Source organism: Syzygium oleosum, unplaced genomic scaffold, assembly GCF_021117445.2.
Source record: "Syzygium oleosum isolate NSW1041296 unplaced genomic scaffold, Sole_v2.1 Sole_v2.12, whole genome shotgun sequence".
In the NCBI taxonomy this organism is placed as follows: Eukaryota; Viridiplantae; Streptophyta; class Magnoliopsida; order Myrtales; family Myrtaceae; genus Syzygium; species Syzygium oleosum.
The window spans coordinates 8,198,444-8,213,185 of NW_026607496.1; the positions used below are offsets into that span (position 1 = coordinate 8,198,444).

At 41.6% G+C, this 14,742-nt stretch overlaps 1 protein-coding gene across 3 annotated transcripts; it reads right to left on the reverse strand.

The window, feature by feature from the left end:
- Window positions 1-2,209: 2,209 nt before the first annotated feature.
- On the reverse strand, window positions 2,210-5,648 carry LOC115674233 (zinc finger CCCH domain-containing protein 11-like). 3 transcript variants are annotated; one of them, XM_056316366.1, is made up of 9 exons: window positions 5,342-5,648; window positions 4,698-4,782; window positions 4,463-4,603; window positions 4,245-4,333; window positions 3,596-3,784; window positions 3,310-3,440; window positions 3,023-3,074; window positions 2,930-2,980; window positions 2,210-2,694 (listed from the first exon to the last, which is right to left on the reverse strand). In XM_056316366.1, exons 1-9 carry the CDS (start codon window positions 5,513-5,515, stop codon window positions 2,521-2,523), a joined length of 1,086 nt encoding a protein of 361 aa, XP_056172341.1. In that variant the 5' UTR covers window positions 5,516-5,648; the 3' UTR covers window positions 2,210-2,520. The 3 variants fall into 3 exon arrangements, with proteins under 3 accessions (XP_056172341.1, XP_056172340.1, XP_056172339.1); XM_056316365.1 differs by having other exon boundaries at window positions 2,930-3,074; window positions 4,698-4,779; XM_056316364.1 differs by having other exon boundaries at window positions 2,930-3,074.
- Between the last annotated feature and the right edge of the window lie 9,094 nt (window positions 5,649-14,742).

Consider the following 14,742-nt stretch of genomic DNA (forward strand, 5'->3'; position numbering starts at 1 on the left):
AATGGAGCACGGCTATGGAGTATGACGGCCAGGCGGGAAGAGGCAGTGCGTATCCGATCACGGTGGCGCGCGGTGGCTGATGCAAATTGTATTGGAGGAGAGAGGGGAAGTTTGTATTTAAGGTTTCGTTTGTGTGTTTGGGGAAAGGCTTTGAAAGCCCATTTTGTGGACTACAGTGCATTTGGAAAGACTTTTCTCTCGAGGCATCTTCAGTCCAGCAGTAGCATTATAGCTTTCTCGGCATGTTGAAAGGTAAGTTAATTATTTTCTTTCCCATCTTACCCCCATCAATAATCATAATTCCAATTTTACCCTCTTTTTAAACAGAAAAACTCTCAATCTACTCAGCAAATCCACAAACGCAAACCGTGGTCGAGGGACGGTCGCCAAGGGTCGAGGGTCGATGGTTGACGGTTGCAGGTTGATCAGGCGAGATTTGGAGGGTCGAGCCGAGGTCTGGAGAATCAAGGCGAGATCTAGAGAATTAAGGGTCGTCGAGGTTCGTACATCTAGGCTCCCTAATGATGGCCAAGGCTTGTGCAATGGTTGCCTGTCAATGGTTGCGCTTGAGCTCATCACCATTCCCAGATCTGGCACGCTGCAATTTCCAGGTTCGGTATATGAACTCACGCGACTCTGGCGCCACCTCACTTGGGGCTGAGCAACCTTGGCGACCCTTGCTCGGGGTTGTACAATCCCGATGACGTTCTGTTGCCTGAGCTGCTAAGGTCACCTAAACATCTATGTTTGTTTCCTTTTTTTTGTTATGACTAAAGTTTTATAAAAGTATAGATTTTTTCCAAATGGCATTTAAATCAAAATTGCTTCCTAATGCACTTTTCAATTATAATTTGCCAAATACTATTCACACTTCTTAGAAACCCTTTAGTCTATAGTCTTTTGCATTTATGCAAAGGTTTTTCCAAAATACTCTTACAAACGCACCCAAAGAGCTCGTATTGAAGAAGTCATCAGTTGCCTAAGTTGGATCGTAATGTCTCTCTCCTCTAACTTTTGGCCCCATCGACTTGGGGTGGAGAGAGCTTGACGATAAGGGAGATGGCTAGTTAGATTTCTATAATGATAGATCTCTGTAAAGGTATTTATGTGACGAATACATGTGACGATAACATGTAATTAAATAATAATCAAAAGTGTGAACAAAAACACACACGACACTAAGTTGAATAAAATTTATAATATACGAACACCAATGATTAATCGATTATACCATTTCATTGCTGTCAGGTGGGATAAACGTCGCATAAAATACATTCTCCCGTTCACCTCTCCACTCTTCTTTGTATCACCTTTTTGAGGAGGCTGAGGCACCAGGTCAGCTTCGTGTGTTTGCCTAACATAAGAGGACACACGAATGGTTTTCTTGAAAATTGGTCGGATGACAATCGAGGTGGATTAGTTGTGGGTACATGGAAATTTACTGTATTTGATCATTGAAATTGGGATTAAAGAACGTTAACGAAAGTGTTTCAAAGTGGTATGAAAATTATGCCACGAAAAGGTAAATTATGGCCTTCACTCTTTTTTCTTTGAGTAAGAATTCTCCCCAAAATAATGTACTGCTTGATTTGATTCAATTTTTTGTTTAAAGAAGAGAGATTGTTGCTATAGTACTTTATTTATCTAAGCATTCAATGTCCTCTCGGCCAATCACTTTTACTCTTAGCTTTTCGCAACATTTTGTAATCCATGCATGCACTTGATCATTTACTTGATGCAATTGAACAATTGTATCTCTATTCATTCACTAAAGACTACTCCAAATTTGGATGCGTATCTAAGTGAAGACTTGGGCTCTCTTATGATAAACCAAATATCATTGTAAGGAAAAAGACATTATCTAATTATCTATAGATAGACGTAAGGGATGATCTTAAGCTGCCATGAATTTGTCTAACGGGGGTTTGGCGCACATTTGTGAAAGGGATAACACTGACTCTGGTACCATGTTAGAAAGTTTAATCCAAAAACTTAAGCTAATAGGTAAAGAGAGACCACATGAATATAAAAAACATATAAGACCCGTTGTCAAGCGAATATGAGATAATACTTCAACAAAAAGATTAATTATCTTAGCCTCCCCGTTACACCATTATACAAGGATTCGCCACCATTAACGCATTCATATGAAGCTCCCATTACTGGAGAAGCACACAGGCATGCATGAGCGCAAGCACACAGCAAGAAAGAAGAAGAAACATGGTGGATGATCTCGTGCGGTAAATACACATATAAAACTGCTCTGTCTGGTTGTGTCCGTGCACCTATGATCGCTGCCAAAACGAATTGTAACAAAGAAGTGCGATTCGCCATGTTGATTCAGCCCAGAGTTACCTTCCATTTGTTAAAGCCATAGTACCTAAGTACATGTGTACCACTGGAGGAATGAAGTGAAAAAACTGGTTTTACGATAAACGCTGGCAAATTGCGCCTGCAGGTCGCAGCTAATCGAGAATCTGAGCGAGCTGGAGATTTGAAGAACATTTTAGAGTTCACAGTCTATGCTCCGACACGGGGCTCCTGAATCTCTATGGCTGTTCTCGACAGGCTAGCCTCGAGCTCGTCAAGTTCATTAGTATCCAGCTCGTCCTCATCCTCGCTCGGAAGGACTTCACCTTCGCCAACTTCTGTCGACGAGGCACTAGGTCCGTCTCCAACCGAATTGCCATCCACCTGAAATTTTACAAGACATTATATGGCATGGACTGCTCAATGGAGATCAAGCACCAGATTTAACAAAATTAACCAAGTGAAAGACATCATCATGTTCAACCTATAGAATGCATTTTCTTTGGGTCTCATAAGCAGAGCTCTTATCAAGAACAAGAAATGTCAGGCATTCACAAGCTAGAAGGACAATGTTCTAGGAAACTCCATTAAGCAAATGGGTTTAAATGAAAATTCCCACCTGCTTCCTGATGACGCGAGATTGTTCCTCTCTCAAGTGCTTTTCACATGCCTCAACAACATCGACAAACAAGCTTGAATTGGACAGGAATAGCTCAACATCATCGACAAACAAGCTTGAATTGGACAGGAATAGCTCTCGGCCACTGAGAAGCGTGCAGAAAATTCCACAAAATTAGCATTCAGAATATCTCGCTCTTCAATCCAACACAAAACAGATACCCATGCCCATGCACACGAGCACACAGTGCCAGCACAAGAATAGAATGACAACAAAACAAGAAATCGACAAGTGAAAAGCGCGATACAGGCCGCATGACAGGCGATTTGCATCTGCTACAACACCTGCATGGATACAGCAGAAGAAAGAAAGTAGAGTACCTCATCCGGTCATTCTTAGCCCTCTCTTCTATAAGTGCCGCTAAGCGAGCATCTCTCTCTGCAATCTTTTTCTTCTTCCATATCCCGAACAATTCGGGAGTCAGAGGAGTCAAAGTAGTCAACTCGGTACGCTGCAACCCAAAAACAGATACCCATTGAGCACAACATTTCAGTATCAGATAAACACGAAGATATCGATGGCCACTGCTTCAACGCCGGCAAACTCAAGTCCATAGGAAAACACAGGACAGATCCAACAAAATGAGCCCAGAAATTGACGACTTACCTGATTCTCAATTTCTTCCTCGAGAGGCGTCCTTTCGCTCTCTTCTTCGAGCAAAGCTTTCATTTGGGATTTCAGGACATATCCAGTAGGAAGTGCATGCCTGTAGTGGCAGTCTTTCCCACCATTTGGACAAACCCAGAACCAACCATACTGTTTCTTCTCCACTGCTTCCAAAAAGTACTTGCACACCTTCACATATTACAGAAAAAGAACAAGTCATAATCTAACAAGACCAATGACAGAGTCAAGAGCTCATTTTCCCTGCATCATCATTGTGAAAAGCTTCCTTCAGTTACACCATTACTAAAGATCACCACGGATTTTGCCATGTATCATCCTTACTAATTATAAACTCTATGTGCTTTCTGAGGTGGTAGGTCATTGCTTGCTCGAGAAATGCTAAAGGAATGGATTCCAGCTCTTTTTAGGCAAGTTACTACATGCCCGCAACATTTTCCTGAAACACGATATCCTAAGAAAAGATCGATGAAAAGCTGATCTTTGTTCATGGAACCCCAAAGAAAAGAGCTTAATCTAAAGACACATTGATACAGCACAGACATTTTGTACATTTGTACTCAGCGAAAGTGATTGCACCTCGAATCACGTTACTTGACAAAGAATTCATGAGACACTTACGAACACTTACGATATCAGTGGGCTTATTCTGCTTATACTCCTTGTTCTTTGACTCAACAACCTTCTCCAAAGTCTCTTGATCCCACTCCTCCATTGTACCTGAAGTAGAGAAAATAAAATCAGAACATTGCTACAAATTACACACGATAAGCAAATACTAGCAACAGTTAAATTAAGCTAAGATTATGATAAAATATTAATCACAAAGAAATGGGAAACAGTCAGTACCATCATCCCGTTTGTCGCTGTAAAGATCGATCTTTTCTCCTTTGCGCTGAACATTCAAATCATGCGAGAATTTGCACTTGAAACCTTTGGCACACTGCCCTGCCTTGTAGAACTCACACACGATGGACTTGGGATCAACACCTGATCAACCCTCCATTCATTACTGAATCTGTTTGAACTCATTCGCGCTTCATAGTAAAAAGATTCAAAGGCGCAAAAAGCCGGGAGATATTACCAACAGGCACTTTGGGCTGGCTCACGGCAATCTTAAACAAGTCGTTGAGCTCCTTATCTTTCGCCTTACTTTCTTCCTTCTTCTTCTGAAAGGAACAGAGAAAAGAGAGACCTATTTATAATTAGATCAGCAAAAAACTCTGTCCTCTGCTCTTTTTGACTTTGCTTTTCATGGAAATTAATGAAAGAATTTACTTGAACCTATCAAACCTATACCTCTAGTCAATCATACTACCTCATTTTCTTTATCAACACAGATTGTTAGTATATAAAATGTGAACGTCCACTCTCTTATCAATAGAAAAAACGGTCGCCCATTCAACTTCAAAAAGTAGAAGAATCCACAATTGGTATCAGAGCAAGTAATCGTGGGTTTAAATCCTCCCACCCCTTAAACCAATGATGAGTTTCCTTATGTGTGTAGGGATCTTGACAATTCCTTCACTCATATGTGATTGAGCTCTGCACCATTAAGGCCTTTTGTCATATCGATCTTCGCAAGACGTAAGTGGTCATGAGCAAATCAAGGCCTTTAGTCATATCAAACACTATTTTAGCTCCTCGTCTATTTTGCATCGACCGATTTTCCCAAGAAAATCAGAGTTACAACGGCAGAAACACTAAGAAGAAGGTGTACAATCGGACCTTCGTGGCGCTCTTGGAAGGATCGGTCTTGGGCTGCACCGACTGCTGGAGGGTCTGCACGTACTTCTGGACGTTCTTGCTCTTGTTCTTGTTCTTGAGCCCGAAGGTCTTGTCCTCGACCATCTTCTGCTTCTTCGCCACGTCGGCTTTCTTCGCGGCCTGCTTTGGCGGCATCCCTCGATCTCGTCCGCATCAATCGGCCCAAGCTTCCTTAAGAATCAGCTTCCGCTTCCGAGGTTGAGTGGAGTGAGGCTTTCTCCGATGGAGTGTCTACCAAAAGCAGAAGAGGAGACGTGAAGGAGGTGATCGTTTATGTATGAACTTGGAACGGCATCGAGAAGCAACGTGTGAGCGTTGCGTTGGCAATTTGAAATTACCGAACGTGCCATTGCAACTTTCCACGTGTCAGCTTTTCTGAGGGACTGGCGGGGGTCCCACGAGGGTTTTCCTTGTCAAAGGTTTTGAAAAGCAGTTTGGTTTATGCTGCCCGCAGCTGCTAGGTGGCGCATATCGGTGGCCTTTCACGTATGTCTCAATCGATTAATGATCGTTGGAATGAAGTGTGCATGAGGGATTGAAAAATATTAGAAACCCACGGAAGCATTGTGCAGGTACGATATTGTTTCCGCAGTCTGACGCGACTAATCTCCATAATGTATGTATATTGCCTCATTCATATTCATCGATGTAGACATGAAGAAGATGATAGACGTGTACCACAAACTAAGTGGGATGACAATGTAATCTACGACATATACCGAATTTAAAATAGAAACTTCATCACTCAGCATATTCATGTCCATAATTTGTCAAATTAGTGACAGCTTACTTGTAATATCATAAGCTTTTCTCGTTATAGGCAGATTCTCCCCAACCGTGTCTATGAACATGATCATCCATTGCTCTCAATAAGAAAGCTAATGCTGTCGAACCTTGGGGGACGGTGGTTGTTTTTTGATCTTCAACTCAAAGTATGAACTCTTTCTGCAAAACTGAGCACAATCCTCTAATACTAAATGTTAGGTTTGGACATAACAAGAGGATGTGGATCATTCAAAGCGTAAACAAATGTAGATTGTGCTAACTCTTTTTCGTGCGACTGCAATAACGTCAATGATTCAAGCAACTATGAGCCAAATTCGAACTTTCAAGTCTGAATTACTATAAGTTGAATTAATCTTGAGTGTCCCTGAACAAATTAGCTATTAATCCGCAAAATCTTCGAGTCTCTCCAATCAATCAGGTTGTATAATAAAATCTCTCTTAAAAAAAGTAAGTAGTACATCCGTCAATCTTTGATTACAAGCAATTAGGCACAATCACATGATTGTTAAGTCATATGGGTCTGTCACAATATATTAAAAATCAATAACATCTATAAGTTGGGTCTCATATCTTTTGGATTTACACGAACTTGATCTACATACGGAAATTTTCTGATGTGAACTTCTCATTTCTTGCAGAATCCCAAGTTGGGTTAGGGAAAGATTGGAGCGATTGGCTTCGAGTAGATCCAAACGCGCTCATTAAGGCGCACAATAAGAATAAGACCAATAGAGACTTCACAAGCAACCATTGAAGTTTCAACCGCGGTGGGTTATAGAAGCCCACACTCTTAATTTCCTTTCAAGTCATTCACTCGCAGATCAGCTTCCAAATCTGCTTTGGGCCATTGATCTCCTACAAAGAACTGTTTTCTAGTTTGCGTTGTCATCCCGAGCTTTTCATTCCTAAACATTTTATATCATATAATTTTGATATTTAAAACGTTAATATCTGCGATTTGTATTGACATTTAGTCCAAGTCACACGATCGGGCAAATTCTCTAAAATATGCATTTTCTACAAGTATGATTCTGCATTCATTCAAAGAATTCATCAAATACTTTAATGAGACTTTGTGATCATCAAAATTACTTCAGGGATTTCACTATTTGGTTTCCAAATTCTCCAACATATACAAAGGAAATACATGAATCAGGTCGATATATGCCAATGGTGAACCCGCGCTTCACGCAAACTTTCATTGTTATTTTCCTATTGACATTTTTCATTTCGAAAAACATAATGCGAATTACCCTTTAAAATTTTCGCAAGATCATTTCATATTTGAGTTCACCTATATAAAATAATTTATAACAACACTTAGAGTACATGAATTAATTCATAAGCACATTGCAAGTTTCATCAACTTTAATATATTTAGTTTTAAAGAGAATTGCAAAATAGTGAGTTGCCTACTTGTCTTTTTTTATATATTTATTTGCGCTTAAGTACCTAAGATTCGTCTTAATAGACTCATGAGGAAAAGGTGATTCAGCTTGATCGATTATATGTTAGAGACTTTTCTTCCGTGGAGGTTATGGCACTTGATCGTTAATTTGGTACTTTTATTCTTGACATGAGCCCCAAACAGTGCGTTTTCCAATGTCAAGTGATGAACAGTTTCGCTCATATGTTAATTGATTAACGGGCCATAGTAGATTCTGGAAAATTACTAAAAAGATCTTAAACCTATTGTATGGTTCCAATTCATTTATAAACTTTTTAATTTGGCCAATTTAATCATAAAACTTTTATCGATTTGCAATGTGGTCATTCAGACTAAAATTGATTGGAAATTTCTGACGTGACTGTTAGCTATCTTATGTGGTACGACCGGTGCTAACGTGAATGATTTTTTTATAAGTTTCTGAATTGGCCATCCATAGTGACCCTCTCCGATCCTTTCCAGGAATTGAACAATAAAAAGAAAAAATAAAAAATTTATAAAAAGTTCAAAAAATCAAAAGAAATTGTAAAAATCATCTACATCAGCACTGACTATGCCATGTCGGACAGCCGATGGCCATGTCAACAATTTCCAACAAATTTTGACCTGAAGGACTACATTGATAAATTTTCATAAGATTTAGGAATAAATTGGTCAAATTAAAAATTTTATGACTAAATTAAGCATTGTATAATAGGTTTGCTATTTTTTTTAATATTATCCCTAATAGTTTCATGGGTGAAGTCAGTATTTGTTTTTGCCGGTTGCTACTACATGCACTGAAAAATGAAGCATACGCCACCACGGTAAAGAAAAAATTATACAAATAGTCTTATCTATCCTTGATTTGAGGAGTATAACCATCCGCTCTCAAATTGATGGTTTCGGAGTCATGGAAACTAGTCGAGCACAATGAAAAGTGACTACTATGACTGCTAGCGGTAACTTTTCCTTTGTTTTGCTTATAAAATGATCACGTGTTTGTTGTACATAAATATATACACTGCGCCTTTATTCAATTAACTATTAAGGAGGCAATCTCTCGGTATATTCAACTTTAGAAGCCATAAAAAAAAAGTACCGGTGAAATTGGGCCGTAGTTGTTCTAGGTTCTAGGTGGCCGTTGAAACAGGTTCCTCAATTTTTAAAACTTTGAATCTACCATATATATCTTGGAAGCTAGAACAAGATAGATTCCCACCAGTCTGATTTTCAAATTCCAGTTCTATCGTGGATGTCGCGACCGAACTCCCGCTTTTTATTGAACACATGCAAAAAAGGGAGTTTCGCCTGGTACGTGCTAAGTCTAGGTTTGGGACTTAATTCGGGCTCTCCCAAGCCCATACCATATCGCGACTTAGGGTTTAAGTTTTTAACATGCAAATGGTTTATACTAAGGAGTCGCCACTAATCGATTTGGGGTGGGTCGATTAGAAACCCAAATAAGGTGATGGGAGAATCACCCTATTCCTGCGAATCAGAGATTAACTGAGTTCGGGGACTTGGTTACACTAGTTGGATAACTAATGCCCTTTCGGTACCATTTTACCCTGTTTATTTTCTTTGAAAACATTTATCAGGCAGTTTGGATTGATTTTAGGACCTTTCTCCTAACATGTGAGGTGATCAAGCGAGTGCATAATCAGAAACGATTAGCAGTAAAAAACACAACAATTCATGCAGCCTAAGGTTCTAACCTTAACTGAGTCAGATGACATTCAAAAATACAACAACTCATGCAATTGTACTAAAAATATGTATAATGATACAACGATAATAAAAACTAACATGCAAAATACTACCGCGCAACCTCAGGCTTGTCTAATTTAAACAAGACAAAAACTTACATAATAATACCACAATAAATTAAAACAACAAATATATCACAAAAAAAAATTTAAAAAATTTTTTTGAAATTTTTTTAAAAAAAAAAATTAATAAAATAAAATAAATACGAAACTTTTTTTCTTTTTAAAATAAAAAAATAATAAAAAAACAATGAGGAAAAAGAAAAAAGAAAAGAAAATATTTTTTAAATTTTTTTAAATTTTTTTTTAAAAATATTTTTTTATTTAAATAAAAAAAAAACGGGTCGGTGGATCCGGAACCGGGTCGGAACCGACCCGGGTCAACAATTATGACCTGGGGCGTTGACCCGGGTTGGATCGGTTGATCCGGATCGGTCGGACCGACCCGGGTCAACTGATCCGACCCAGGGCGTTGACCCGGGTCGGGTCGGCTGAACCGGGTCAGGCCGAACCTGTGTGAGCGGACGCCGGCGGAGCCGAAAATCGGCCTCTCGCCGACTGACCCAGACCGGCGCCATCCCTAATTCAGCTTCGGGGAACTCCACCGAGTCTCACCGGCCACCTGGGGTCGCCGTCCGACCGCCGCTCGTCGGCCGGCGACCGGATTAAAAACCGGTTTCATTGAGGAATTTTGTCGAGCAAATGGTGTGCACGACCAAAAACAAAAGATTCTGACCTGTTCCGGCGAACCGGAGGATTCAGGCGACCCAACCTACCTTCGGTGAAGACACACGGACGGCAGGGGACGGCGGTATGGGCCAGGACTCACGCGAAACGGCTAGCGCGGGTCCCGGCCAAACCGAGCAGAAAAACAGAGCAAAACAGGGGCAGTTCGGATCGGGGGGAATCTCACCGTCGACGGCGCGTCTGGAGGGGCTTCCGGCTGATCGGAGGGCGACGGTGACGCTGCTAAGAACCTGTAGAAGCCAACTCTCCTCTCTTTCTCTCTCTATTTTCTCTCTTTCTCTCTCTATTTTTCTCTCTCTGTTTCTCTTCAAATTGGCCGACCGGCGTCTCTCTCTCTCTGGCTATTTATAGCCGGCGACGATGGTGCCCCCCTGCTCCGTTACGTCTGCAATGACGACGGCCTGCACTGGCCTACTCTGGCGCGCGACTTTCGCGGCCATTTAGGCCGGTGTAGAGCAGGGGGGTCAGTTCAGTGAGGCGCAGAGAGGAACAGGGAGAAGAGAGGGCGGAGGGGATAAGGGAGGCCGGGAAAACGGGGAGGACGGGACTGGCAATTAATGCCAGTCCCGTCGGCGTGCCTCTTCGGCCCTGCTCTGGCCGGATAGGGACGCCAAGGAGCAGCGCTGCCGTGCATCACGCTGCCATCGGGAACAGAGGAGAACAGGGCAGCTAGAGCGACGGGGGAGAAGGAAGGAGAAGGGTTGGGCCGGGCCAGGCCCAGTCGTGCGCGGGGAAAGAAAGAAAAGCGGGCTGGGCTCGCACGGAGGGGGAAGAAAAAAAAAAAGAAATGGGCCGGGGCCCAGTCGGGAGAAGAAAAGGAAAAAGAAAAGGGCCGGGTCGGCCCAGCCCCGACTCAATTTTTTTGGTTTTTTTTTTAAACTCTAATAGACCCTATTAATACAAATGTGCCTAAATTCTATATGTAATGCATTTAAATAGAATATTTTTTTGTTTTAGGAATTAAAGAAAATTAATTCCTAAATTTTTTGTAATTAATTCTGGGCAAATCAAAAATAGGTGTCAACAGCTGCCCCTCTTTGAAGGTGAGCTCGTAGAGGTTGAGTTCGTAGAGGTTACATTCAAAGATAAAATGACACCTAAATTTGGCCCATGCATGCTCAATGAATGTTATTTTTGGCGAGACTGTGAGTCCCATTTTATGATGTGATATAAGATGATGCATGCGAAAGCAAATAAAAACATACCTGGGGCTACTTACCTTGCCGAACGGTAGAGTAATTCCAGATAGTTGATATTGTGTGTCGAGGACCTGAACCTTTCTTCGGTCGCCTTGACTGGGAAATGGTTTGTCTAGGACCCGAACTTATTTTCGGTCGCCTTGACTGGATTTGGTTTGTCCAGGATCCGAACCTTTCTTCAGTCGCCTTGACTGGGGAAATCGTTTGCCTAGGACCCGAACCTATTTTCGGTCGCCTTGACTGGATTTCATTTGTCTAGGACTCGAACCTTTCTTCGGTCGCCTTGACTGGGGAAATCGTTTGCCTAGGACCCGAACCTATCTTCGGTCGCCTTGACTGGATTTCATTTGTCTCGGACCCGAATCTACCTTCGGTTGCCTCGACTGGGGAAATCGCTTGCACAGGACCCGAACCTATCTTCGGTCGCCTTGACTGGATTTCATTTGTCTAGGACCCAAACCTTTCTTCGGTCGCCTTGACTGGATTTTGCTTTACCAAAGTACCTGCATCATAAGGGGCACCTGAAAAGACTTGATGTGAACAGAGGGGGTTAGTCCTGTGCTCAGGAGGGTGAACAAAGGGGTCAATTCGATGTTCAAAGGGTGAACAATGGGGTCAATCCATTGTTCAGTTGGTGAACAAAGGGGTCAATCCAATGTTGAGGAGGAGTACCATAACAATCGTAGGTACCTGGTGAACAGAGGGTTCAATCCAATGTTCAGTTGGTGAACAAAAAGGGTCAATCTAATGTTCAAAGGGTACCATAACAATCGTAGGTACATGGATTTTTGGAACCGGGCATGGGTAAAATGTACTTACCTGGGTACGTTCCTGCCTCTTAAGGGCATGTCTCTTGTCAGATAAGTTTTTTTGTGCAAAGACATACGTATTCATCGGAGAAATAGACAACTGAGGCTATTCTTGAATATCGTATGAAATATCTTGACCAGCTAGTCAAGATGCTTTTCTTTTTCAAAGAAACACCATGTTTACCTTCTGGGTAGTTTGAAAAGAAATCTGATGAAATACCAGGGATTTCTTACCCGGAGGTTCAATGCATCATCTGCTGCATACCCGACCTTTTTCGGGGCATCTCTCTTGGGATGATAATGAGGGCTTCTCCAGCGCCTGAATTTTCGTGTTCTATCACTGGGGATTAAAAACTCTGAGCTGTCAAAGATGATTAGCGCAAACATGCATGCATTCATCAAGGATAGACAAGCTAGGCTATTCCAGAATGTGTATTTGAAAGTTTATGCATGATGATTTTGCCTTGTTTGCATCGCCAAACATCCACTGAGGGCAATCAAGACAATTTTTGCTCGCTGGGCGGACTTCTCGAGATGCTGAACGAGGGACCTTCAGTCAGAAAGGACTTTCCACTCACTCTCATTGAAAAGGGCTATTTGTCCCGTCCAATAATGCGGGAACATCGAAAACACTCAGTCTGACCGTTATCACATCAACAAGGGTCTGAGTTTTCTCGCAAGCGGTACGACACTGCCAATCTGGGAGGTCTTCTCCAGGATCATAATGTAGGCTTGGTCGATGGCTTAACAAAGGTGACTGTCCAAGTCAAGGCCATGAAAGAAAAAATTCGGTAACTATCTTCAAGTTTACAAGTCAAGAACCCTGCAAAAGAGATAGAAGTAGTCTTGCTCGCACTTCCTCGAGCGTTGTTTATCAACATTTGAAATTCCATGTTAAATCAAGTGCCCTAGTCAGAAGAGACTTCATGAGGGATGTAACGTGAGCTTGGTTTACAGGTTGAGGAACGAAATGATCGTTGGGCTAAAAAATGTGTGTGGGGGTGAGAATTGGTGATCATCTTGGCATTGTCACCAATCTTTTCTCCACCGTCAGGATCTTTTTGGAAAACTTCATGGGTAATCCTGTGCTTTGACTTCTTAGACAGCTTTTTCTTGAGGAGCTTCTGCGTCAAGCATTTTCCTGGATACCATTCGATCTCTGTCCCAATTGCTTTCTCCAGAATAGGTTCGTCTTCATCTATCATGCGATAGATCTTTGTCAAGACAGAGTTCTGAAAGTAGGGATTTGTATCGAAGAAGAACTCAAGTTTAAACCCCTTTGGGTCGTCTATTCTACACTACTTAACAACTTTGAGGTATGTGAGAGCACTTTCATTATGCTCAGAGATCTCCTCAGCTAAAACCTCATTATTTTTCAAAGCAGTTACCCAAAAATTAGGGATTCCTTTCTTTTCATCTTTTTCATCGTTTTTCTTCTTCTCCTTTTTTCTTTTTCTTTGTTTTTTTATTCATGGGCATTGGTCTTGCTTTTACCAGGCACACTGCTTTTTCATGCCTCTAGTTTTCAGCATTTTTTGCTGTTCTTTTGGTGTTGTCAGGACTAGCCTAACAAGTTGAACAGAACAATGTTATTAGGCTCTTGGAGTCTTCTTCTTGATTCGGTACTTTGGACCATGATGTTCAAACTGTGATGACTTTTGCCTTGCCCCGGTGTGGAGGATGATCACCAGCTGGGTTCGTACGAAATGAAATCGCTGGCTCAATTGGGCTAGCAAGGGATACAAGTGTATGGGATAGAAGAAGAACTGCTCTTCATCATCCTAGGGCATTTAAATTATCGTGAGAGTTCATCTGCAATAAAAACACTCAAAGATTAATGCAAATAAGAGCAAGAAAATTTCTATTCATCTTTTCACCTTGTGCGAGCTGTTGCAGCTGATGATCATAGAAAATTTTAGATATTACAAACTCCTCATCCTTCTTGTCTTGCTCAGTTCCTAGGTGAAAACATCACTGTTATCAATAAGATGTTGGCATTTTGAACAGGCTTTAGTTTGCTGCTTCTCTCTTGACAAAACGCTTTTAGCCTCGACTATTCAGCCGTCGATGGTGTGCTTGTCTTGGAGGACTCTGTCGAGGACCGCCGGATCCGTAAAGACGACGAGGCCGAAACCACGGGAGTGGTGATCGAAAGGGAGGGACGCTCCTCTTGCTCCCTCTGAATTTGAATTCTCCATGTGATGCTGGTTTACCTCAAGTTGCCCCAATGTAGGGTGGTTCTTGACAGGGGTGATTTAAAGAAACCTCTGAGTGTATGGGCTCAAAAATGGTCAAGCAAAGGATCAATAGTAGTGTATGGTGTAGAGAAATGAACTGCCTCTCGTCATTTTGACTACCGTACCTTATGCGAGAAATCTCTTTACCTTGTAGAAATGAAACTTTTTCACTCATCTTGCGAGGGTTTGGTACGTGAGAATGTGTATAGACTAAGGATTGCCTCTTATCATCCTGACACACCTCGTTCAATACATCGGAGCAGTTCAACACCATTCGTCGAATTGTCAAAATTTTCACAGAGATTTGGTGAATTAAACAAGTAAAATTACCATGCGAAATTCTTTCTAAAAGATATGCAATGCACTTGGGGGAAGGTTAAGCATTTATT